The sequence below is a fragment of the Protomyctophum parallelum genome, assembly GCF_964188405.1.
Source record: "Protomyctophum parallelum genome assembly, chromosome: 20".
NCBI lineage: Eukaryota > Metazoa > Chordata > Actinopteri > Myctophiformes > Myctophidae > Protomyctophum > Protomyctophum parallelum.
Window position 1 is genome coordinate 22,508,533 of NC_139718.1, and position 25,564 is coordinate 22,534,096.

The 25,564-nt window shown below is 42.1% G+C and overlaps 1 protein-coding gene across 2 annotated transcripts in view; it reads right to left on the bottom strand.

Annotated features, from left to right (window-relative positions):
• The window catches only part of stxbp6 (syntaxin binding protein 6 (amisyn)), a 76,343-nt gene extending 54,105 nt beyond the window's left edge, over window positions 1-22,238 (bottom strand). For both annotated transcript variants that reach the window (XM_083792028.1, XM_083792029.1), the window contains exons 1-2: window positions 21,966-22,238; window positions 13,898-14,119 (exon numbers count right to left, since the gene is read on the bottom strand). In XM_083792028.1, the coding sequence (XP_083648154.1) occupies window positions 13,898-14,051 (154 nt within the window). In that variant the 5' untranslated portion in view covers window positions 14,052-14,119; window positions 21,966-22,238. The remainder of the gene's footprint in view (window positions 1-13,897; window positions 14,120-21,965) is intronic.
• Window positions 22,239-25,564: the final 3,326 nt, after the last annotated feature.

The following is a 25,564-nucleotide window of genomic DNA, read 5'->3' on the forward strand; positions in this document are numbered from 1 at the left end:
GTGGAGGTATTTCCTTTGCCTCTACAGAGTGTGCATGCAAGGTTTCACATTGCCTGGGCCAACAGTCCTGGAGATTAGCTGCGCGCGCGCGCCAAACACACACACACACTCTCGCGAAATCTTAGGCTACCTTTACACAGCAAAAACATCAAAATAAAATATCAGAAGTGCCTTCCGTTTAGACGGCAATGGCGTTATCAGGGGTTGAAAAGGTAACAAAGTGAAAACCTCTTCCAGAGCTTATGTTTATTAGCCAGTAGTCACTGTGATTTTTTCGTTTTTGAAACTATGCCTAAACCTAACCTCAGTAAAACTATGCCTGCCCGGGAGCCACGCCACGGGTCTATCCTAGAGCTGTGGTGGGATTCATATTTGCGTTACCGCCACCGAGCCATGCACAGTTTGCACACTACAGCATGTTAAATCACTTTAGCGTCTCAGTGTAAACCCTGAATAAAAAGTGAGAAAGCAACAGGACTTTGGTGTTTTCTCTACAGACCGTTGCTGTGTAAAGGTGGCCATAGTCTCGGCCACAACGTTTTGAGAGTAGGGTGAGCAACCAACGCAGGCCCCTTGATGACGCTATGTCAGCTTGGTTAGTCTCATGCCGTTTACTTGTCCTAGTACATTTTGCAAAATGTTAATGAAGTATTCAATCAATCAATTCGGCCCAAAATGCCTTTACTGTACATTATATTTATTCTAGGTAAAGAGATAACATAACACAACACCAAACACAACACAACACAACACAACTCTTATTCAAAATGTCTTCTTTTATATTCTCTAGTAGTTCATAATTTAGATGGGGAGCCCCTGGAACCCCCCAAGAACACCTGGGGGTCCACAAACCATACTTTGAACACACACTGGTCTAGCACAGTCCTAGTTCACAAACACTCCTAATGGCATGCATATCGCACATGCATATTGTACGTGTGTGTGCGCGTGCGTGCATGTGTGTGTGCATCTTGCCGTCTCTCTGCGTGTCTTTCCTTTGTAATTCAAACTGCATTCCATTAAAATGTTTTAATCACACATCCAAAACAGCTGGCGCCTTCTTTTTTTTCCTTTTTCTCCTAAGGAGACTCAAACATGAGGCTATTGATATATTGTAGGCCTGAAGCAAGAAATAAGCTTTCTCTAATGTTAAAGGATGAAGGGAATTGTATTTATATGTATTACTATTACACCGTTTTGTTGACTCATCTGCAAGATTTCATCCTGAGGCTGACACAGTGAGTCTTGTTTTCCTGTAGCAGGACTCCAAACTCTGTAACTATAGCCACAGCTACAGTATAGAGGTTCTTGTTCCACTGACTGGCCGATGCAAGCTTTACACTGTAAAATCCTCAGTTATAATTTCATTGAGTGTATAAATGGAACCACGTGGATCCAAATGGACCAGAAAGGATCCATTTTCCATTTGTACTCTCAAAGCAAAATGAACACTCAGGATTTTACAGCGCAGAGAGGTAATGGCTTTCTACCTTGGGCAAACAATGCTATGAATGCAACAAAAGAACCAATATTCATAGAAGCTCTCAGGATTTCCACCTTTGAAAAGATCCTGTGTAATGGTGCTCCTTTACTGCTGCAGTAACAAGGCCAGTTGCATGAACTCCATATCACTGCTGTGAAGAGTGCTTTGTTTCTGCTGAGATAAGAAGTATCTGGAGAACTGCTCAGGACGTACCAAAAATAAGTCCCCAATGGGCAATGGCAGAAACTAAAGTGATCTCATCTTATTTTAACTGGCATCATTAAGTCTTCTAGTATAGGGCCCGTCCGATAAGGATACTACGATACTATACCGATAACCGATTTTAGAGAGGGGGACAATCACCGATAACCGATATGCAATAGATGGTGATCTTTTTAGCGGGAATGAAAACAGGCCATTTTCTGTGTGGGTTGTGCAAAGAAATTTTCCACCGATGATGATTATGTAAAGAGGTACAGTGACAGTGATAGTACAAAACAAGCATTAAAGCAATGACTTTATACAAGCTTTGTGTAGGTGTGTTTTTAGCAGCGAACGGAATGTGGTGATTTGATTGGATGAGCACGGAACGTGATGTATGACGATAAGAGCGCGACAAAATAGGTCGTATTGGAGCCCTGACTGAATTACATATTGGGAGACATTTCACCAATACGATATGACCCGATATGCCAAATGAGGCCATATCGGTGGCCGATAGATCGGTCAGGCACTATTCTAGTGCATACATTTTCTTTACGCTACAGATATGTTATGTATATTACAGAATATTGCGTGTTGTTCACTCACAGTTGTCTCAGATGTGATTTTCTGGTCGTTCACGTTGGTGCTCTGCTCAGCTTGAATATGAATATAAGTGACAATGACAGTTTATTACACTGTCCAGGAGTAGATTACATAACATTGTTTTTTGCCACAACAGCTATGTGACTGTCAATGTCTCTGTGTGTGTGTGTCCCCCCAAACACAGTCATGTTTACCAGCCATGCATTATTTAATAAGTAGGGCAGTGAAACACACACACACACACACACACACACACACACACACACACACACACACACACACACACACACACACACACACACACACACACACACACACACACACACACACACACACACACACACACACACACACACACACACACACACACACACACACAGAGAGAGAGAACAATGGTTGGCTGGATTTACAGACTGCACATGACTAACTGTACTACAGGGCATGCCTTCACTACTGTATTCCCACACGCAATACAACACAACAGAAGGTCTGTTACTAGGAAGAAAAATCCCATAATGGGTGAACCTCAGTAGTGAGAAATTAGCTGTTGTCATGTTGGTTGTAGTAGTGATGGTGGTGGTGGTGGGCCACACCCACAGTACAGAGTACAGACCACATGGTGTTTTGCTATGATTCCATGTTGTGCATTCTGAATACATTATACCACAATGCTGGTAACACAGAGCAGGACATTTCAGTGAGATGAAAACTGCAGAAAAAGTTGGCTTACTCCTTTTGAAATAATATCAGGACACAAAAGAACGGATTTTCAAGTTAAGCTAGAGTGATTAACATAACACTGTCGAAGCATTTGACCACAAAAAGTATGTATGCACAGTATGTATGCACAGTGAAATACAGTACTGTATTTACGCAGTTAATTGAACAGATGTACAGTAGGTAATAGTCAACAATAGTCCAAACTAGTTTAGGTTTCTACATCACACTTCCTTTTAAGCAAAGAATTGTAGTGGCAGACCGTAGTTAGTTTGTAATCTATGCTGCTAAGCAAGCCACATATCGTTGCTGTCGGGAGGAAACATCATAACTCAATTAGAGTTTTTTTCCATAGATCAGTGCTATTGAACACCCTTTACGTGTGTTGTTTCAAAAAATATTGAACCAATGGAAAGTAGTAAAAAACAGATTGGACAAAACCTCCATTGGACCTTCAAACTGTCTGCTAAAACAGCTAACTCCACCACCTCTCTCCTAAGTAATTTACAATATATAGAGTCACAACACCAACTTTGATGAGGCAGTATTGCATCGTTTAACAAAATATAAGTTTTTCTTCATTTCCTTAAAAATGAAAATTGTTAATTTCCTGAAAAATGAACATTTTGGAGTTAGGTGGTTTCCTCCCGACAACAACGATATGATGGTTTATACAAGAAAGTAAATTTGGTGTACTGTTGCTAACTCTGCAACAGTTACAAATTCACAAACACATGTGACTCAGGGAATTGCTTTTTCAGAACAAATGGTGCCACGTGGAGCCCAGCATGCAAAAGTGGAACCGGGTGTTTGGATGACATAGCATGTGGTTTAAAAAAAAAAGAAAGAAATTAAATAACAGCCACTCTTCTATAGTTGGATATTAAACGCACATTAAGTCAGAAGGAAACATCCCAAGTTCTGATAGTGTCAGGACTCTGTGGGGTGAAAACTCTCAATCTGGCGTTTCCTGTTACTCACAGATACAGATAGTTTCATCAGACCACCTTTAAGAAATATCACACTCGTGTGAAGTGAGCGGTGCCTTTCATCACAATGGTGACGACTGATAATGTCAACAACATGGTGCCACGGACATTCCGTGCTCAAACGGACAGATAGACAAACAGACATACACACAAAGCTGTGCATTGGAGCGGCTTAACCGCTCAAAAATAATTTGCCGGCGCAGGGGTAAAGTTCCTGCCCACAACCGCTGAAACTATGGGTTTGATTCCTCCATGGTGCCTCTGGCTCTGCCAGACACTCCAAAGTAAACAATTGGCAGTGTTCGCAGCTGGGAAGCCAAGTGCTGAACGTGATCTCTTTAGCTGCTATTAGCAACTCCTACATATTGGTCAGTGTGCCTGTACTGTGGGGAGTATAACTGGTTGGGATAGTGTTTCCCTCCAAATGTGTTACTGTATGTCCTCCTGGTGAAACTCCTGCCTGCCATTTGAATAGAAGCGGCTAGAGACTTCAAAGTGTATCAGATGGATCATTATGGAGTTACATTTGTGTCTTTATTAACCAAACAAAAGAAAAACATTTGAGAGAGAGAAAATCTAAACAGAGCAAAGAATAGTTTTGAATGAAAACAAATTAAAAACGCAATCAGAAAATATATTTGCAAGCAAAGAAAAGAAGATTTGAAAGAAAAGAAAAAATAATTGAGAACAAAACTTAAAAAAATTCAAGAGTAAAAAAATAAGGAAAAACTGTTTAAACTACATAAAACAAAATACTTAGTAAAATGTTTGGGTAATAATATGTGTTGTGCTAAATAAAATGTTTTTAATGTTTTTTTTCCTCGTTTGCGAATGAAAGTTTTTTTTTCTGATTGCAAAACGCCTTCTCTCTCAAAACCTATGTCTTTGGTCTCGATTTTCTTTCTCTCTCTCTCTTGAATTATTTGTGTGAGGGGTGAAAGTTCAGAAGGCGGGTCCTACGCTGAAAAGATGTAAGACACCTCTCCATTGGCCACTGTCTTAAACCCTTGCTTAGGGTGCAAATCTCAACTGTTTTGGACGGGGGTGGGCTCGTTGGAATCGTGTCGCCCCCCTGGGGGCGTCTTTGTGGGTCTCAAGGTTCAGGGACCACCCAGGGACCCCCGGGACCACCCAGGGACCCCCAAATGGTAACTGTGTCATTTCTCAACTGTTTTGGACGGGGGTGGGCTCGTTGGAATCGAGTCGCCCCCCTGGGGGCGTCTTTAGGGGGCTCAAGGTTCAGGGACCCCCAGGGACCCCCCAGGGACCCCCAAATGGTAACTCTGTCATTTCTCAACCGTTTTTGACAGGGGTGGGCTCGTTGTGATTGTGTCGCCCCCCTGGGGGCGTCTTTGTGGGTCTCAAGGTTCAGGGACCCCCCGGGACCACCCAGGGACCCCCAAATGGTAACTGTCATTTCTCAACCGTTTTTGACGGGGGTGGGCTCGTTGTGATTGTGTCGCCCCCCTGGGGGCGTCTTTGTGGGTCTCAAGGTTCAGGGACCCCCCGGGACCACCCAGGGACCCCCAAATGGTAACTCTGTCATTTCTCAACCGTTTTGGACGGCGGTGGGCTCGTTGGAATCGTGTCGCCCCCCTGGGGGCGTTCTCAGGGTTTTGGAGGTTCGGGGGACCCCCCAGGGACCCCCAAATGGTAATTATGTCATTTCTCAACCGTTTTGGACGGGGGTGGGCTTGTTGGAATCGTGTTGCCTCTCTGGGCGCATTATCAGGGTTTTGGAGGTTCGGGGACCCCTGGGGACTTCCACATGGTAACTCTTGACATTTTTATGATAGATCTTTATTGATGGGAGGGAGAGACAGAGAGAACAATTTATATTCATCTGCATATTCTTCTTACTATAGCTCTCTCTCTCACACACTTTTCAGATATCACTTGATATGGACATTTAACCAAGCGATTTCCCTCTGACAAGGCTCGCTGTTTCCCGACAAAACTGTGCAATTTCGCAATTACTATGCAATAAACACTCAAGCCACAACGAAAATGTATTTTGTTGCTTTTATATAAAAATAAAAATAAACACATACACTAATGTAAACTGTGGTTACAATAAACTAGACCAGTCCGTACGATGCGTGAGCTAACTAGCATGTTTCGATTGTTAGCATTCCTCGTTAAAGCATGCATTAGTGCAAAGCAGGTACATTTGACTGTAAACACAAAAATAGACGAAACACACCATTAACAGCAGATATACAAGCGACTAAAGTCTCTGTGCATTTGCACGCTTCTTTTTCAAGTCATGATTGATAGATTGGTTTATTAAGTTTGCAGAATTACAGTACATTTCAAGTACAACTCAATACAACTGTTAACTGTGAGTGGACGGCACCATAAGGCATTACGTCAAGTCTTCTTGTTTACGTTAACGTTAGAAACGACACTTTGCAACGGCAAATGAATGCACTTTCGCTGGTAGAAATGTTAGCATTTAGCAATTATAGATCCCCTTGATGTTAGCCAGAAATGAACAATGTTATCTCAACAATGCAAAGCACATAAACACTACCGTGTTTTGGCCTTTTCTGCTGCAACTTCCAAAGCTAAAGGAGTGGCAATCTTGGCGAGACGCAGAATTAGACTAGATTTTTTGGGTGATTGGTCTGACAATGATGGTAGAATAACTATTGCTAAAATCCGCTTGGAGGGCAAAATGCTTGCTTTAGTGTCTGTCTACGCTCCCAATGTGCTGGACAAAGGATTTTACAAATTACTAACTAAAACTCTATTGGATTTGACGGAATTTAAAATCATAGTTGGTTCTGATTTCAATGCGGCGTGGAACTATGGCTTGGACAGATCCACTGCAGCAGAAAGCAGAGAACAGTCACTAACATCTGCAGAACTTCGTGCTTGGGCTGGCTCGACCGGCATGGTTGACATGTGGCGATTAATTAATCCCACAGTTAGAGATTATTCTTTTCTATCTGGAAGGCATGGTTCGTTTTCCCGGATCGATTACATCTTTGCCCCCAGGGATTTGTTTCACAAAATCAACAAGGTTGAATTGCTTCCAATGTCTCTCTCGGATCACAAAGCGGTGTTGTGTGTAGCATCTCTACGGCAGGTGATGGATAGGGCACCTAGGTGGCGGTTTAATACCACACTATTGCGCAGTACGCCATTTGTAGAGCAATTCCAATCTGGTTTACGTGAATTCTTAAATATCAATGTGGGCTCAGTTGATGACCCTAGAATTTTATGGGATTCAATTAAGGGATTTATCAGAAGTAACTCGACACTATATTCTTCTACTGTGAGAAAGTTAAGGTCGGCCAGGCTGGTTGAACTAGAGGCCCGCTTTGCCACGTTGGATTCTGCTCTCCAGAATAGCTTTGATGAACGTACAGCAACCCAGAGAGAGCTAGTTAAGAAAGAAATTAACTCCATTCTTAAACGTCGTTCTGAGTTTCAAATGAAACGTACACGACAAAATTATTATTTCAATAGTGCAAGGCCTAGCCATCTACTAGCACTACGTCTTAAGTCTAATGAGCATTTTGCAGATATTGTAAGTGTCAAGTCAACAACTGGAGCCATGATTACAGAACCTAAAGAGGTCAATGCTGTGTTTCGTGATTTTTATAATGAGCTCTACACCTCTGAGGTCGTTCATAATGTAGGTAAATGTAATGACTTTCTATCTACAATTCAGTTACCAACCCTCAGCGAGGCCGACGCAGAGGCTTTAGACAGACCAATTTCTAGAGCGGAATTAAAGGAAGCAGTCAGTGGGATGCGCAAAGGCAAGTCACCGGGTTTGGATGGGATACCACCTGAACTATACACTCTGTTTTGGGATGATCTGGGTCCGCACATGCATGATATGTTTCAGTTTGCGATTGAAAGGGGCTCCTTCTCCAGAGACGTTAATGTAGCCATTATATCTTTGTTGTTGAAGAAGAACAAAGACCCCACGGAATGTGGGAGCTACAGGCCGCTCTCACTGTTGAATGCTGACCTAAAAATATTTGCTAAGGTGCTCGCACGTCGTTTACAGGGTTACATGACTAGGTTGGTACATTGTGATCAGACAGGTTTTATAGGCACCAGATTGGCCACTGATAATGTTAGACGATTGTTGCATATTATTGACCGAGCTTGTGACCTCCGATCTCCTGCTGCGGTGCTGTCGCTCGATGCTATGAAGGCCTTTGACCGTTTGGAGTGGCCTTTTCTGTGGGCGGTGCTAGATAAGATGGGATTTGGTCCCACATTCATCACATTGATTAAGGTATTGTACTCAAATCCAACAGCGATGGTATTAACAGGCAAGATTTGTTCTCCTCTGTTCACGATAGGCAGGTCATCGAGGCAAGGTTGCCCCCTTAGTCCCCTCCTTTTTGCCCTCTCGCTCGAACCGTTAGCGCAGACAGTACGTCAGTCCACAGCGATCACACCTATCTCAGTTAACAACACACAACATCGTATTTCTTTATATGCGGACGACATCCTACTGTTTATTGAGAATGCTCCACAGTCAATTACACACATTCTTAAGATTTTTGATCAGTTCAGTGCCATCTCAGGCTACAAAATCAATTGGACAAATTCAGCCCTTTTGCCGCTAAATGAGGAGATGCGATCTGTTGTTCTGCCTCCCATAATCCCAGTAGTGAACAAATTTAAATATCTTGGCATAGATGTGTTCCCGTCTCTTCAAGCTACTGTTAAAAACAATTATAGTGACACTTTGAACAAAATTTGTCTTGATTTAGACAGATGGTCGTCATTGCCCAACTCTCTTCGAGCTCGAGTATCAATCATAAAGATGAATGTCCTCCCTAGGGTTAATTTTGTGAGTTCTATGCTCCCACTGCCACCGCCAGCACAGTATTGGACTAAGATTCATTCTGCTATATCTAAATTTGTGTGGAATAGGAAACGCCCACGTCTTAAACTTTCCTTGTTACAGCGGACCAGAGCTGATGGCGGTCTCTCGTTGCCTAACTTCAAATTATATTATTGGGCTTTCACTCTTCGCCCCCTTTTAAGATATTTCGACTCAACTATAAAGGTTTGTTGGCGAGAGCTTGAGGAGAGTTTGGTTCATCCTGTTGAATTGAGAGATCTGATCTATTCAAACATAACGAATAATCAATGCAAAGTTCGCTTTGGGCCAATCATTTCTCATTTAGTAACAGTGTGGAGAGCGGCTGAAAAATTGCGCAGGATTGATTTGAAATGGAATTCGTTTTCCCCAGTGTTCAACAATGATGGTTTGCTTTTGGACAATCGTCCTATTCGTTTTCCAAGATGGAGTTCCAAGGGGATTCATACTTTGGGTGATTTATTTGATGCTAATGGTTTACGTTCTTTCCAGAATTTATGTGATATTTTTAACTTGCCTGGTAACTCTTTTTTTTTCTATTTACAATTGAGAACTGCCATGAGGACATATGGGGTGCCATGGCAGACCCCCCTTGCAATGCACCCTTTGCATAGACTTATCTGTGGTATTAGGTCAAGAGGTTTTGTTTCCATATTGTATGATTATTTATTAGAATCTAGTTATGGGACCTTGCCTGTCGATACTGTATGGAGGAATGACATACCAAATCTAGATCCAGATTGGAGTTGGGATACAGTGTGGTCTAATGTTATCCTGTCTTCTAGGAATCCTGATCATCAACAAATTCATCTAAATTTTGTTCATAGGACGTACTTAACCCCCCGTAGATTGTGTGCTATGCGGATTTTAAATAATCACAACTGCACTTTCTGCACTTCAAACACCATAGGTACATTCTTTCATATGGTGTGGGAGTGTCCGAGTGTCCTCACATTTTGGAATTTGGTTGCTACTAACCTTTCGACTATTCTACAAGTTAACATCACACCCTCCCCATCTCTATTCTTATTGAACGATGTATCCCAGTTGCCATTAAATAACACCCGTATTCGTGTCTTCTTTGCTGGCGTAACGGCCGCAAAGAAGATGGTTGCTTCGCACTGGAAACCGCCTCATACATTGTCATTTCGCCAGTGGGCTTTGACCTTTCTGGATATCATTTATCTAGAGATGTCTACAGCAAGATTGCATGGTGCAAAAGAGGAAAACGTTGAGATTTGGTCTGGTATTGCAGATTTGGTTGGGGGCATGGTTTGATCATTATTATTGTTATTATTATTTGTTTTTTGTTTTCATTGCACAGTGGTTGAAGTGATGACATTTTGTGACATCTTTGGTCTCGGGGGGGGAGGGGTGGGTGGGATTGTTTGTTTTTGTGTGTTGTTTTATGTGTGTTTTGTTTGCTTTAAGTCTTTCATGTTGTTAACGTGTCTTGTGATTTTTGTCTTAAAATAAAAAACATTTGATAACAAAAAAAAACAATGCAAAGCACAGTCAATGAACACAACACACAGTTACTACAGGGCTCGGCTCATAAGAACGTCCGACCCTCTCAAACAATAATGTGTGGTGCGGTTGCACGCGACGCTCCACTGTGTCACGAGGTCCTTCAATCGAGGCTGCGGTGTTAGCATCGACGTCCTTCCTCGTTGTCATCGCCGACCTGTCACTTCTCGGCAATGGACGAAACGGATTGGTAGCCTCTTGCTTCTGATCTGATGTTTAATGTGAATTATGTACCAAAGTTTATTTGTATATACAGTAATGAAAGTAATATGACATCAACTCCAATACCACATCTAACATACAACCCCACAATAATACTCATAATTGACTGCAGCCAAACATTTGTAGTCCTTAGCTGTTTAACATGCAAGTGAAACTCACACACAAATCAATGGACAAAAAAAACACAAAATTGTACATTAGTAGCTGCACAGTACTTGTAAGAGGAAATTGTTTGTTTGCTTGGTATTTCTTGGTATGACGCTATGAGCCACCTTGCAGATACACAAACTGTCAACACTGAAACACAGCGAAAACAGAAGACTTCCTCGGGTAGGTGTAACGCTAATAAATGTCAGGCGGAAAAGAGCGATAAAACACAAAGGTTCCGCCCTAGAGAACTTTGGTTCCTACCTAAATAAATAACAGAAAAATACTGCACTGACTGACACAGAGTTAGAGCTCTGTAACATGATGGGTAATTTGTATATGCAGGTGTGATTTATTGGCGTGGGTGTACATAGGCTATAGCTGTTGGGATTTATATTTAAGTGTATGATGAAGGAGGAATATGCATTCAACAGGGTACTGTAGATGTGCCCAGAGAGGCAACACGATTCCAACGAGCCCACCCCCGTCCAAAACGGTTGAGAAATGACAGAGTTACCATTTGGGGGTCCCTGGGGGTCCCTGAACCTTGAGACCCCCAAAGACGCCCCCAGGGGGGCGACACAATCACAACGAGCCCACCCCCGTCCAAACCGGTTGAGATATGCACCCTAAGCAAGGGTTTAAGACAGTGGCCAATGGAGAGGTGTCTTACATCTTTTCAGCGTAGGCCCGCCTTCTGAACTTTCACCCCTCACACAAATAATCCAAGAGAGAGAGAGAAAAAAAATCGAGACCAAAGACATAGGTTTTGAGAGAGAAGGCGTTTTGCAATCAGAAAAAAAAAACTTTCATTCGCAAACGAGGAAAAAAAACATTAAAAACATTTTATTTAGCACAACACATATTATTACCCAAACATTTTACTAAGTATTTTGTTTTATGTAGTTTAAACAGTTTTTCCTTATTTTTTTACTCTTGAATTTTTTAAAGTTTTGTTCTCAATTATTTTTTCTTTTCTTTCAAATCTTTTTTTTTTTGCTTGCAAATATATTTTTTGATTGCGTTTTTAAAGGTATATTCAGTGATTTCACTCAAAAAACCTTAGGTTTCGTTTTTGGCTGTGGGACCCAGCCTTTCGTCCAATCAGGATAGTCAAAAACGAAACCTAAGGTTTTTTGACCCCCAGGGGTTAACTGGGGACAGGGAGGAACTCCTTATATGGCCAGCACACTCTATAGTAGGGAGGATTATCACAACAAATCAAAAAAATAAGTGATATTTGAATTAAGTGAAATCACTGAATATACCTTTAATTTGTTTTCATTCAAAACTATTCTTTGCTCCGTTTAGATTTTTTCTCTCTCAAATGTTTTTCTTTTGTTTGGTTAATAAAGACACAAATGTAACTCATGTGTTCGTTTACACTCTCCCTAATGAACTAGTAGGGGGTCAGCATCAACAAAAGACTACAATACCAGGGGAAGTAAATCATTTGCTAGACTACGTTGATTAAAAGCAGATTCTTTGTGCATCGGCCTGGGGATAGTGGTTGCAGGAGGAGGCAAAGTAATTAAATCTAATCTCTTTATAGCTTAGTGGTGCAGAACAAAATAACCATGTAAACAAAATGTGTGGCAGTACAGTACAGTACAGTACAGTACAGTACAGTACAGTACAGTACAGTACAGTACAGTACAGTACAGTACAGTACAGTACAGTACAGTACAGTACAGTACAGTACAGTACAGTACAGTACAGTAACCCTCAGTTCAGACGGGTCTGATTTTTTACTTTTTTACAGCCAGGAGAGAATAAGCACTTTTGTCCAGCGATTTACCAGCCATTTTAGGGATTGTACCCAGTAGCCATCTAGTCACAAACACGTCTGTCACCCCTGATTCTAACGTTCAAACTCCATGTCGGGCCATGAGCATTGACACTGCATATTGTTTTGATTAAAAGATTTCTCTAGAGTTTAAGGAGCAGATGATTTATGGATTTCAATTATGCCAAGCAGAATGAGCTGATGATTTGAATACATTTCATAGTGACAGAGCTGCGAGGTGAAGGCTGCCGCAAGGGACGTGATGAGACTTTTATTTTGCACATGAAAATAAGTATGACTCGACTGTAAACCCCTGCAAAACTGTAGTTTATGGCATTTATGGCTCAATTTCATGCCTTTATATAAATTGAAACACATTAGCCAATAATCCATAATAATAATAATAATCCATAGCCAATGGATTATCGGAAGAAAACCTTGAATCAAATGTACAGATGCTTACTGTGTAATTCACATCTATTGCCGGCCAGGACCCAGTCCACAATAAGTGAGCTTTAACTCTTGGAATAACATTGGTTGGATTAAAGCAATGGAGGGACTTTGTAAAAGCAATTATTCATCAATTCCATTCAGGGTTAGAGGTTAACCTTTTTTTTTTTCATATATATTCGTAATTTCAATCCAACGCACAGACCGCCATTGACGTACTGTACATCACGTTGCATTTTCAGTGGTTTACGATAGAGGGCGCTCTTCCGCAACCTGTGACTTCCAAAGAAGAGTACACCCAGAAATAACGGTCTAAAAAAATCAGAGCCTAATGTTATAGGATTTATAAAAAATAAAATACATTTTTCTGGGCTTTCTATTCCCAGACAGCCTTTTTGGTGGATTTTTTTTTCTTCCACCAATCAACTTTAGCTATTTTCCTTAGTTCCTCAGTTGCATGACAAAATGTTTTAAACAAAAACAAATTACCCCCAATTTCAAGTCAAACAATTATTCAATTTCAGACCTAATCTAATTAATTTAAAGGAATTGACCCCAAAACCAAGGAGGTGTAAGTTGATTAAGCGTACCATTCCACTGGCAGCAGAGACATAAACATGCTCATCAATGTGCGCATTAGTGGATGAATTAGGGAGGGGGGGGGGGGGGGGGGGGGCGTTGAAATGTGACTACGGGTCTCCACTGTGTGTCTCTTAGTTCCAACTGCTGATGAGGCTGACAGTGAGCATAATTACGCCACACAAGAGAAGAGAAGAGAAGAGAAGAGAAGAGAAGAGAAGAGAAGAGAAGAGAAGAGAAGAAATAAAAATAAATAAATAAAATGCAGCAAGGGCTAGTACTCCACCTAAAAAGTAAAGAAATTATGGAACAGTAATAGTATTAAGTCCACCAACCTGAGAGGCAGATGAAGGTCTTGTAGTCTCCCTGTCCTCCAGTAGCCAGGAAGGGAATCCTCTTCTTGGTTCTGCGCTTCACCTCCACGGCCACCAGCATCTTCTCATCATTAGGTGTAAACACCTCCTTGTTGATGGTCGACTTGGCACTCATGTCTCGAGGCGGCTAGCGATGAGCAGCTGACAAAGGGGTAAGTTGGAGGGGACGAGAACCACTCTTCACTGAAGCGGAGGAGACAGGGAGGGTATGGGCAAGAAGCAATATGTGAAATTTACTATTAAGGAAAAGGGATGAGACAAGCCACCTTCTAAACATTGTTACACATCAGGACACTGGAGGCCCAAATAAAATTGTGAGCCAAAGAAATCAATGCCTTTTCAAGCAAGGCTGTTTTCTAGTGGCCAATCACTCCTTTCCTCAACACTCCAATCTCATTTCACACAGTTTCTACAGCTCGCTGCAAATGGCACTAAAAAAGAATGTAATGACAGAGGATGGAACCAGCTCCAAATGTTAGGCAGGCCTCCCTGTTTCTGTGTGTTTGCACCAATCTCAAAACTTGTCTCTCCAAATGCCTCAATATTCTCCTTATTAGGCGCTTCCCCAGAAATGACTTTAACCGATATTGTCGATGTTTAAGTCTCGCCAACAGATAGACCAGCAGTGGTATTATTACAGTCATCTAGGCTGGGGAATTTGTCTCACTTGGTGACCGACACATCATGGCATTGGGGACAGTTTGTCACCGGCTGATGGTGAGTTTGGTGACAGGCAAAACTGAGCTCAGTCAGGCCAACTGTGCTTAACTTGCAGGATGCGGTCATAAAAAGTGGGTTAATTAGGTCCAAATGCTCTCAAGAGGACTATGGAGCTATATCATTTTCTCAGCCACACACACACACTCGAGAGACACACAAACAACATTACACACACAGCTTTGCTTTCGACGCACCACTCTGAAGTGTGTAACTGTCACTTTCAAACAGTGGATGAATTACTCTGCTCCGAGGCATAGCAACCCAGACTGAAAAACAATGCCCTCATCAAATTGGATTGCTAATAAACAACAGACCGCAAATGCTAAGTTGTTTTCTGAAAGCCCAAGTTAGCTTCAAAGAATCATCCAGCAGCCAGCCACACATAATGCATTGTTTCAAATCTTTAATAATTGTGATACCACCAAACCAGTCCAGAACCAGCGGTAGTACATGGTTGTTGAGTTTAACTTCCGCTCCTAGAAGCTCTGAATGCAATTCATACTTTGCCATACAACTGTGTCAAGGTGGCACCATTATTGTTCACCATACTGTAGGTGGTATCGCCCCATATAATGTCAACGCGTCAATAAAATGTGTGATCAAAATGATCTACCTACTGTAGAAGAAATAAGGGCAAAGAACTTGGAAGAATTAAGTAAAAATAAATGTTACTGTTGGTATTTTGTCTACTACAATTAAGTTGCTTGAACTAAATAGCTTCACTAGGTCTAATAAATAAGGTATAGAACACCTAAGGCTGCATCTGTACCCAGAAGGACAGTTACTGTCACAATTAATAAGCATATATTGGATACGAATAGTCAAACATTACATCACCAGGGTTACATTATAGTATTTTAAGTCTGAAGAGTAAACAAAGATGGGAGCCAAGATTTTGCGGAGAGTAATTGGCTAATATAATCCTGCGTTCTCAAGGAATCTTGAAAACCTCCAACATAATTATCTTGAACAGTATGTCAAGGAAACAGATCCGCCCTCTTCTCTTCCTTGAGATAAGCTGGGACACCTGTTCCATACTTGACCTGCTGTCAAAAGCATGAAGTGAGTTAATGGGTACTACTATGTAATATCCAAGACTCCTCTGATAAAGCAAAGAAAGACATACTTTGTGCAGATAAAATGGGTACTGTACAGTAACTGTTAACAATCACTGAACATTATAGCAAACATCAAGGCTTTGTTTTGAATATTCAGACTTGGATATTTAAGTTATGTTCACTGGTGACAGCTCTTCCTCTCCATATAGCAGCTGGAACCTGGCTTTCTGCATAGCACATACTGTAACTGAGCTCTAAATAACTGTATGTCTATGAAACAAGATAATATAAATGAATTTGTGAATGGTGGCTGGTCTTGGTCATCTCTCCTATTGAAGGGAATGCCGAGGGAATGCTGAGCTCACCCCTGGCAGCTCTAAATCAGGAGAATATCTCCCTCTCTCCTCCGTGGTCCTCCAGCTGATGTAACACCAACACCCCCCCCCCCCCCCCCCCCCCCCTGCAAGCTGTCACCAGCAGAGGAGAGTCTTGAACTTCTCCATCACCTCCCGTCCCTTCAGGTGGCCAACTGAAGCATGGCTGAAGGAGAGTGGGGGCAAAAGGAAAGAGTGAACAGGCGACTCCAGGCAGTGAAAGGCAGCATGGGTTGTGCCACCATCACAGTGGTGGGAATCGTGGGATCCAGGTTGTTGCTGTGCTGGTGAAAACTACATTTATTTTACTGCTGCTTGTCACCCAATTTTCCAGAAAAGCCCTTTTCAAAAAACACTTCATTAACTGGGGCTGTAGTACCTTGCCAAGGAGTGAAAGGAGAAATATGTGTTCCTTCTCTTTCCCCAGGCTCCCCCCTCAAACAGTGCATTAATGTGAAATGTGTTCGGGCAGTGCAATGTGTTCAACGCCTCAGTCTCTGGGGCCTCTTTTGAGGGGGACCTCACAGGGACCTTGCCACAGCAGCGCCAGCAACAGCCCGGTTCCAAACACCCAGCTGAAGGATATGGAGTGTCATCATGGCCTGAAAGGCCAAGACTGGGGTTAACATCAAGCCACTTCCATACGGTATACTTGACCTCCTTTTATTACATTACTAGCAAATGCAGAATCAAATTGGCCATTGAGAAAGACTAGAAGAGCAATTTCAGAGGAACCATACAGGTTTAATCTTTCTGAATTAGAAGTCTGTTGCTGGCATGCTTCCTGTACAGTCTTGGTGCGTGCTTGCGAGTTCCTCAGAGAGCCATCTCCAAGTGAACAGCAGCGAGCTAAGCCACAGTGAAGGGCTTCTGAAGCCTGATGGGACAGTGAGGCAATGGACTTGTCTGTCTCCCACACATTGAATAATTAAAACTGTGTGTGTGTGTGTGTGTGTGTGTGTGTGTGTGTGTGTGTGTGTGTGTGTGTGTGTGTGTGTGTGTGTGTGTGTGTGTGTGTGTGTGTGTGTGTGTGTGTGTGAGAGAGTGATAGGCACGGGGGAAATTCAAATCACATTCCTATGCCTCATCTTTCATTCACAATTTTCACATTCCGTGAGAGAACACCTACAGTAGCAGCACTCAACAGGAATTAAAGCTCCTCCTTAGCTCTGCTGTGTGTGTCAGAGAGAGAGAGAAAGAGTATCCACACAGGATCGCAATTATGTGGAAAGGAATATCTATAGTAGTGCCAAACGGAATGCTGCCGTTTTGGACTACGACACTAGGAGCGCTGTCAATTAAGGATGTGCTGGATGACTCAAGACTGCATGGGTTCCAATGCCAGCTAATAGCAATGCTGTTGAAATGATCTCAATGTTCTCTGCCGACTTTCATTTCTCTCTTTCCTAAACTTGTACAAAGAAATAAGGAAGAAAACAAGCAAACAAAAGCTTTGATGGGCAGGAGGAAGAGCAATTGGTTAAAGACATGTTGAGTAGACAGGCACTAAGGGCTGTTCTGGTGTGACAAGAACGTGTGACGAAAGGACAAGACTCCTCCTCTGTGGAGGAAAGTAGCCTAATCAAAAGGTTTCTCAGATGACTGTACCTCGAGTCGGGCTCAAAAGTGGAACTGTACTATAATCTCAATACCGCCTACTTCCATCGTTACCGACTCAGTGCTCATATACATTTCTATAACTGTATATACATGTATAACATTATAAATCAGGGCCGAAAGGGGGATCAGACCGAAAACAAAAACCAGTCCAGCATGGTTCATCGGCACGACATGAAGCAGTGCAGCATCACTCCATGCTATGAGGCTTCAATAAATGGTAGCTGTCTGGATAACTAACTCAACAAGACAACATGATCCCTGTTCTGGCAACAGTTCATCCGCCTACAGCTGACTAACCTTGGCCTCTCCCTATCCTCCCACCTTCAATCAGTCACTCCCTCTCTCTATAGAACATACACTAAAGAACGGAAAACACTCATGCTTGCTCTCTCGGCTCAGAGATCTTCGAAAGAAATAGCGCACTTCACCTCATCTGCAGCCTCTTGACCTTGTCTCTCCTCCCGAGGACGCTACTACAATATATGGACTGTTGGAGGAAGAATGATGTCATACAATAGAGGAACTTTTGCCCATTTCATCTCTCATAAAACAATGGGGCGATGATGACATTGTGCATACAGTGCTCTCAGTGGCAGCATAAGACATACAGTAGAACTGTTGTTGGGAAGAACTGGCTCAGGGAGAAGCACAGAGTCATTCCAAAGAACACTCATCCTTGACAAGCAAAAACACTTTAGTCGCAGGACATTTGGGACACTGGATGGGTGAATTGCCTTGTGTCCATTAGTCCATAGTGTCTTTAAGTTATTTTGTTGTACAGCTAGTCCCAACATTTCACACTCGCTGAGGACAATTCTCTGTGGTATTTTAAAAGCTTAGGAAAGTCAGTAAATGTAGCCTATTTATTTTACCAGTATTTCAACATAAACTGTCTGCAGTGTTCCATTTGCTCTGGGACCAACCAAGGTTGGTCTCCCTCTCTCCCTCTCGTAAAACTCTCTCCTGGAACACTCAGATTTGGTCCGAAATAAATAACTGTACTACAGAAAGCACAACTGCAAAGCACTCAATATTTGTCTGTAATGTGGAATGTATTAGGGTAGTATAGTCATTTTTCAAAAATAAGAGTCATAAGAGTCAATAAGAGCATTGAAATACTGTTAAGACTTGTTCCCACTATGATTATTGCAAGATCAACATTTCAATCACCTAAGGATCTTCATCAGGAGATAAGATGTATGCTACATGAAGGAGATCTTCATGTAGCATATGGGTTGGGTCTCACAGAGACAGACTGGTTAGGTGCAACACCCAATTACAATCAAGGGTAATCTGAATACACACAAATTGTTCTACTAATCAAATCACATCTGAGATGCAGAGCAAGTATAAGCAATGTTGCAAATGAAGATAATGTTGAAAATGGTGGTGTGTTAAGTGTAGGAAATGTAAATGAAATGGCCCCAATATCAATTAGATCAGATCCACTTTACAGCAACAAGGTCCAAAAATGACTCCAAAAATCATTTGAACATACAGTAACTCATCTCAGTCATCTCATCTGTCATGCAATATGTTAGGAATATCATGATTGCATATGTCATGGACGGCGTTAATCACACTATAAGTCATGAGGATAATATGGGAAACTAATTATCATCCTACAAATAACAGAACAAGTGTCAAACTTAGCCACAACGTAGTGTAAACACTGCCCAGAAAGCTACATTTCTCCCTTGCTCTAAAGTTGAGTGAAGGTTAAGTGATTGCACCTGACCTGTCATTCTCTCTGCCAACTGGTGGTTAGACGAAACACAGAAACCCATATACTGTACATTATGAGGGCATTATTCATCCATTATTTAGCTGATCTTCTGTTTGTCCTGCACTATGTGTGGAGTGGATGTACATGGTCTACTTTCTAATGTATATAGTACAGTTAATGTAAGTTAAAATACTGTACAAAGTATACTGACTGGGATGGGTAAACATTCCATCCTGATTCAAAAAGCTACCAATCTTATCTTTGTCCTGCAGAACATCACAGTAGTCTGTGTTACTAAGAAAATTGTAATGCTCACACTGACAACACAGACAAGCTATCACTTGGTCTATCACATTAGAGTAGACCAGACCAAAAGTTTTTCAAAGAAGTACTGTTTTCATGTGCAACTTGTGGTGTGGACTGCAGACTTGCAAATAAAATAAGGTAGATTTTGAACAAGGCAACAACAATGTGACTAACGCATATCGACCTAATAGCTCTTAACTATCTCTGCCAATGATGACGTCTAACTGTCGTCTTTAGAGGCAGTTATTTTTCAGGATGAGGTATCATGGACTCAGGGAGGTGTTAGTGGCTAAACATGAATCAATGAACAACATCTAACCCGCATTTTATTTTTACAATTATTACAGTATGGTAAACAACATTTTTGGAAAGTGTAACAGCAGACCAGCGATGGCAGAGTGTGTAAACAGCACAAACATGAACAGAACATCCCATTCTAATAGACTTCCATCTCGCCAGTGAGATTATCATCACAACAGCTAAAACAGTAACTTGGCAAATAGCTTGAGGGTTTAACTGGAACAGTTTTAAGCTAACAGCTATACTTGCATGGTCGGAGTGAGTTGATATATTAGCAAATAACCTGAGTTAAACAACACTAATAACAAACAAAAAAGCACCGTCTCATGCCTGGCCTTGGTACTTCTACATAACATTTGTATTGGCAAGATGTTTGTATGAAAAGCAGAGCTATGGCTTGTGGTCACCGGACAGTGTAGCTATTGTCTAATGATGTCACTCCGGCAGGCGTAGATCTGTTTTTGTCCATCCTTCATTATATGGGCCAACGAAGGCGAGAACGCTTGTTAGTTAAGTCTGTCGGCAACATTGAAGAACGTCTGTCTTCTAGTATAGTAAAAGATCAATGGATATGCATAGAAAGAACAAGCTCTGCAGTTTAAACATTATGCAGCCTGGCTGCTGTAACTGGATGCCAAAAGTACATACAGTTCATGAAAATAGGCTTATCTTTTATGAGATACCAGAGGAAATCAAGCCTTGGACCCGTTCTAGGTACAAGTACTATTTTGTTAGTTTGAGGAATGAGGAGTACACCACAGTTAATGTGAACCAAGCACCCTGCCTGCCCTCAACCTGTCACAGAGACTATCTGGCAAAAGACACGAGGTAGCTGCTCCCTGCAGATTAAAAAAAATATCATTTTTTCCTTTTTTAAAACCTTTGAATGAATCCAGTGCAAACACAGTGCACATAAGGTCAATTCAGACCAGACATAACAGCAGCAAATTACACTTACACCATCTCCGTTTAACCCTGTCTTATGAAAGATAATAGCCTATTGTTTCGCTTAACAATTGACTAGTCTCATAGGGAAATAAATGCCCCCTCCCACCCCTGCTTTGAACATGACAGGACATTTGAAGCAGTTTCACATCAATAGAAGATCCTGATAGTGTTGGCAGCAGATGGATTACAAAAAGACAAATAATATGAACATAATGATCAGCATGACAAAACTTTCACTTGCTGAGGACCCATCATCACCCTTAAAACCCTGAGTGTATCAATGGAACTATGTAACCAAATGCACCCATTTATTGGTTGTTATTGAAGGTCTGCAAATGAACAACACAGTTGTGTTAGCTGTTATAGTAGCCTAATCACACAAAGAATAATGTAACACCCTTTCCCCCGCCATATATAGCTATACTGGAGTTGGAAAACAGCTAATTATTTTCTTGTGTGACGTTGCCAGGGGATGACTGAAATATTTGCAATTCCATTGGAAGGGGATAAGGCTCTCTACACTACAGTAGGCTAATGTCAGACCTCTGAGGTAACAGTCAACAAGGGTTGCATTAGTTTTAGCATTTCATGTGGTGGCATTCCAAAACGGAGAGGCATGTAGCGTCTGTGTGATGATCAATAAACAATATATTATTTACATATCCTATATATATTTTCGTTTTACTTTTATCAGAAAAGGCATTATGTGACTGACAGGCCACCGATATCCGACAATTTTGTTCATAAGTTATACGTTTGCTGGAACGCTCACACAAACACTTATTCTTTTCCCACAGAATTGTTGACGCACACGGAAAGTGCGCGTGGCAACATAGTCTTAAACAGGTAGGCTATATATGAAATGTTTTGTATGTGCCAAATTATGTTTACAATTTTTCACTTATTAAAATGACACTAAACTACCGATATATGAAAACAAACGGGGAATTCAAGCCCACAGACAGAGACAGACTCACCACTGTATTTTGGCGACGTGTTCCACGTGTGTTTCCTCCTTCAATAAAGTGTCCAGCTGTCAGTTGATCAACTTTAAACAGCCTCGTCGTCTGTGCTATCTATTCAAAACAAACGAGCGCATTTCGCACATAACATCGCGCTGGTTTCAGTTGCCGAAGAGTTGTTGTTGGTCTCCCTCTCTCTCTCAACGTGGGGCAGTTTGTTGGTGTGTTACTTGCTGCCTCTGCGGAGGGGCTCCAGCCAGCGCCACAACTGAACTGACTCACTGCTGTCTCGATGGAAAATCAGTAGCAGCCTAGCAGGTTCCCAGCAGGACGGACTCAGCCGCCAATCACACACACAGCGCTGCTACGTAGTCTGTTTGTTTCACACACTGTCTTATCAAATGCAAAATCTGTCTAAATCAGGGATTTCCAACCTTTTTTTCCACCCTCTATTTCGAAGAATTAAGTAGGAGGACAAGGACCCCGGACCTATATATGAGTATAGGCCTAGTGCTTTCTTGGGCTTGAAGCCTAAACTCTCATGTGCTTGTCTTTGCAATTGATTGTATTCAATCAATCAATCCAGTTTACTATAGGACCCCTATTGTTTGTTGTCTCCACCAGGCCGAAGGCATGGGGGGAGAGTATGTTTTGCACTCCGTCTGTCCGTGTGTGTGTGTCCGTGAGCAGCTAATCTCGGCCACCGTTAACCCGGTCGATGCCAAATTTTGCACACACACTCCCTGGATGCCAACGATGAACCTCTGCCCCAAACTTTCCAGAACGGCCTGTTATAGTGCCACCAGGAGGCCGCTTTGTGCAAAACAAGTTTTTGCACAGTACACCTACAGATTTTGTCCAAACATCACGCAAATTGGTACACAGTCTCTCTAGAGCCATTCAACGAAACCGGTCTTTCAGATTTCTCAGACTCCATCCTGATTTACTTTTGTTGCCCTTTTATCCAACCACCAGATGAAGGCAAGCTGCAATGTCCTACATTCCTATCCTGGTGGAGACCTGTGCCCAGAAGGGCACTTTTTCTAGTTGTTTATGGTTCCCGTATGTAAAGCACAGAGTCTGTATTAACGATGGAAGTTGGAGATTCATGGCCCACCTGGCTATGCCAATGCCATACCCGTTGTAGGCCTACCCGTGTCAGAGTAGAGACAGATACAGGGTGGAACCAGTCTATGGTTCCACCCTGTATCTGTCTCTCTGTGTCCCTTTATTCCTATGTATGGAGTTCTGTGTCAGGCATGCCCAAATATGGAGTGTTGTAACTTGTGATGTCAGAACAGGCCAGCTCCATATATGGAGAGGGATGATCAGGTCCAGAGCCCAGGCTGAGGCCTTGTGCTGGTTCTGGACAAATGGCTATCCGACGGACTCGACACCGGGCACTGCACTCCCTGTGGGGGTGTTGAACGCATGTGTTGAATTTGAAGTTGGTGGTGCGAACGGTTCTCGAGTTACGGGGACGTACACACGTATGTACATACACAGAGAGTACATTTATAGATAGTCATGATATCTCAGGGACACAAATCTACACTGAAATCTTGTTAATTCGGTGCTCAGGTAAGGTGTTCTATGAGTCACTGTGGTGCCCTGAATTGAAAACATTTCTAATCGTTTTGAGTTGTTTATAGGATATCCTGACCAATACAGTAAATTAATAGTTGGATTACCAGGTTTAGGCCTAGACCAGAGCTAGGCCTAGCTAGAGTACTTAAAGTACAACTGCTTGTGACTAACTTGCTGGTGCTGGATTTGTTAGACCACCATAGTGTCATGGTCTATCTATACTACTGCCTGCAATAAACTGAGAGTTATAGTATCCTTTGTTCTCCTAACCATGTCAACAGCATGCTGTGCCATAGGAATGCACACGAGCGTGCACACACACACACACACACACACGCTCACTGTGTGAGCATGCACACGTGTGAGAAGATTGGCTTGCTGGATGAGAGACGATTGTGCCTCGCCTTAGAAAAGTTTGTCAGTCTGTTGTCTCTTACCGGCTGTTCAATGACATGGACAATGATGAATGAATCAGTTATCATAAATTAAATAAAAACAGCAGCTGTGCAAGTACAGTAGCAGATGTAACGTGTCAGATTACATTAAACCACAAGGTAGGCCTACTGCAGAATATGCATGATAAATGACTAACCAGTGAACTGATTCACTAATCCATAAACCAAACATCACTTCTCTGGTTTTTAAACCATCTTTGGGATGTACAGCAGTTTGTGTACTGCAGAAAGTAGTTTTAATATGCCATAATGAGCATCAGCATCACTATGTATCACTACAAGCACAAAATAGCTGTATAATGTCCCTGCATCAGACAGTCAGACTGAGTGTTGTACTAGTATGAATATGCCTCAGTAAAGATTTGATAAAAATCTGATTAATTGCAGATGGACTAGCATCATTAGAGAGCTACAGGTACACTCCTCCATTGAAGAAGCAGATCATTTAGTTGGTAGTTGGTTTGCCTTTGCCTTTCCCGATTCCATCAAGTTCTAGTAATGGGCAATTACGTGTCATGCCCCAAAGCCATCATCAGGTATCATTACAAGAACAGACCATTAGCAATACTCATCATGGGGTACAAAGTGGGTTGTTATATATGCATGGCAGATTATTTGGTGAAAAGCTGATTTACACAATACAAGAAATGATTAAGAACCTACAGAGGTTTTAGTTGCCAGTTGGCATGCAGTGGTCTAGTAATCAAATACGTATTGGTCCTAACTCCTCACTTCTCGCTTCCTTGGGATCATTTTTCAGCAGTTTGTCTGCTTTTGTGTTTTCATGCTACAGTGAAACATCTGGTTTGTCATGGGGAAGGATTTCCTTTCAAGGATTTAGGATTGAAAAGTTTTGCTCTTAGTCTTCTGAGATATCCTTGCCTCCAGACTATCACTTTGATTTACAGATGCTGTTACCTAACTGTAAGTGGTGAATCTGCAGTGGGGTGTTTGCTGCTCCACAACATCCCTCACATCTTTTGCTGCTATAGTCACAGTGCTATAGAGACAGCAATATAGCCAATCAGACACTGAGGAAATAGTCTTTATGCATGTCCAAACATTGCTAAAGCAGTACCGGTTGAGTCAGTTTTGTCAAGTTGAGGAGAGAGGAGCTGAGGGGGGAGAGAGAGTAGTGTCACATGGTTTTGTGTCATGCATACTGTCCGCCCCCCCCCCCCCCCCCCCCCCACACACACACACACACACACACACACATGCATGCCCGCACGCACACACGCACGTACACACACACACACACACACACACACACACACACACACACACACACACACACACACACACACACACACGACAAACAGCCTACTACAAACAGCCTAGTACAGGAGGCTGAGGGGGGCATTAGTCGTTTCCTGCTGGAGAGTCTGGGAATTCAGGCAGCTGCGTCTCTCTAGGGAGAGATTGGCTAGCTGTGTGGAAGCGGGTCAAGGTTTCTATGGCATTACCAGGTTTCGAAAACAGTCAACAGAAAGATTGCTCAACAATCCTGTAAAAAGTCTGAAAGTGGTCATTGCTCAATGCAACACTAAAACAGTATTTTGGATTCATAAC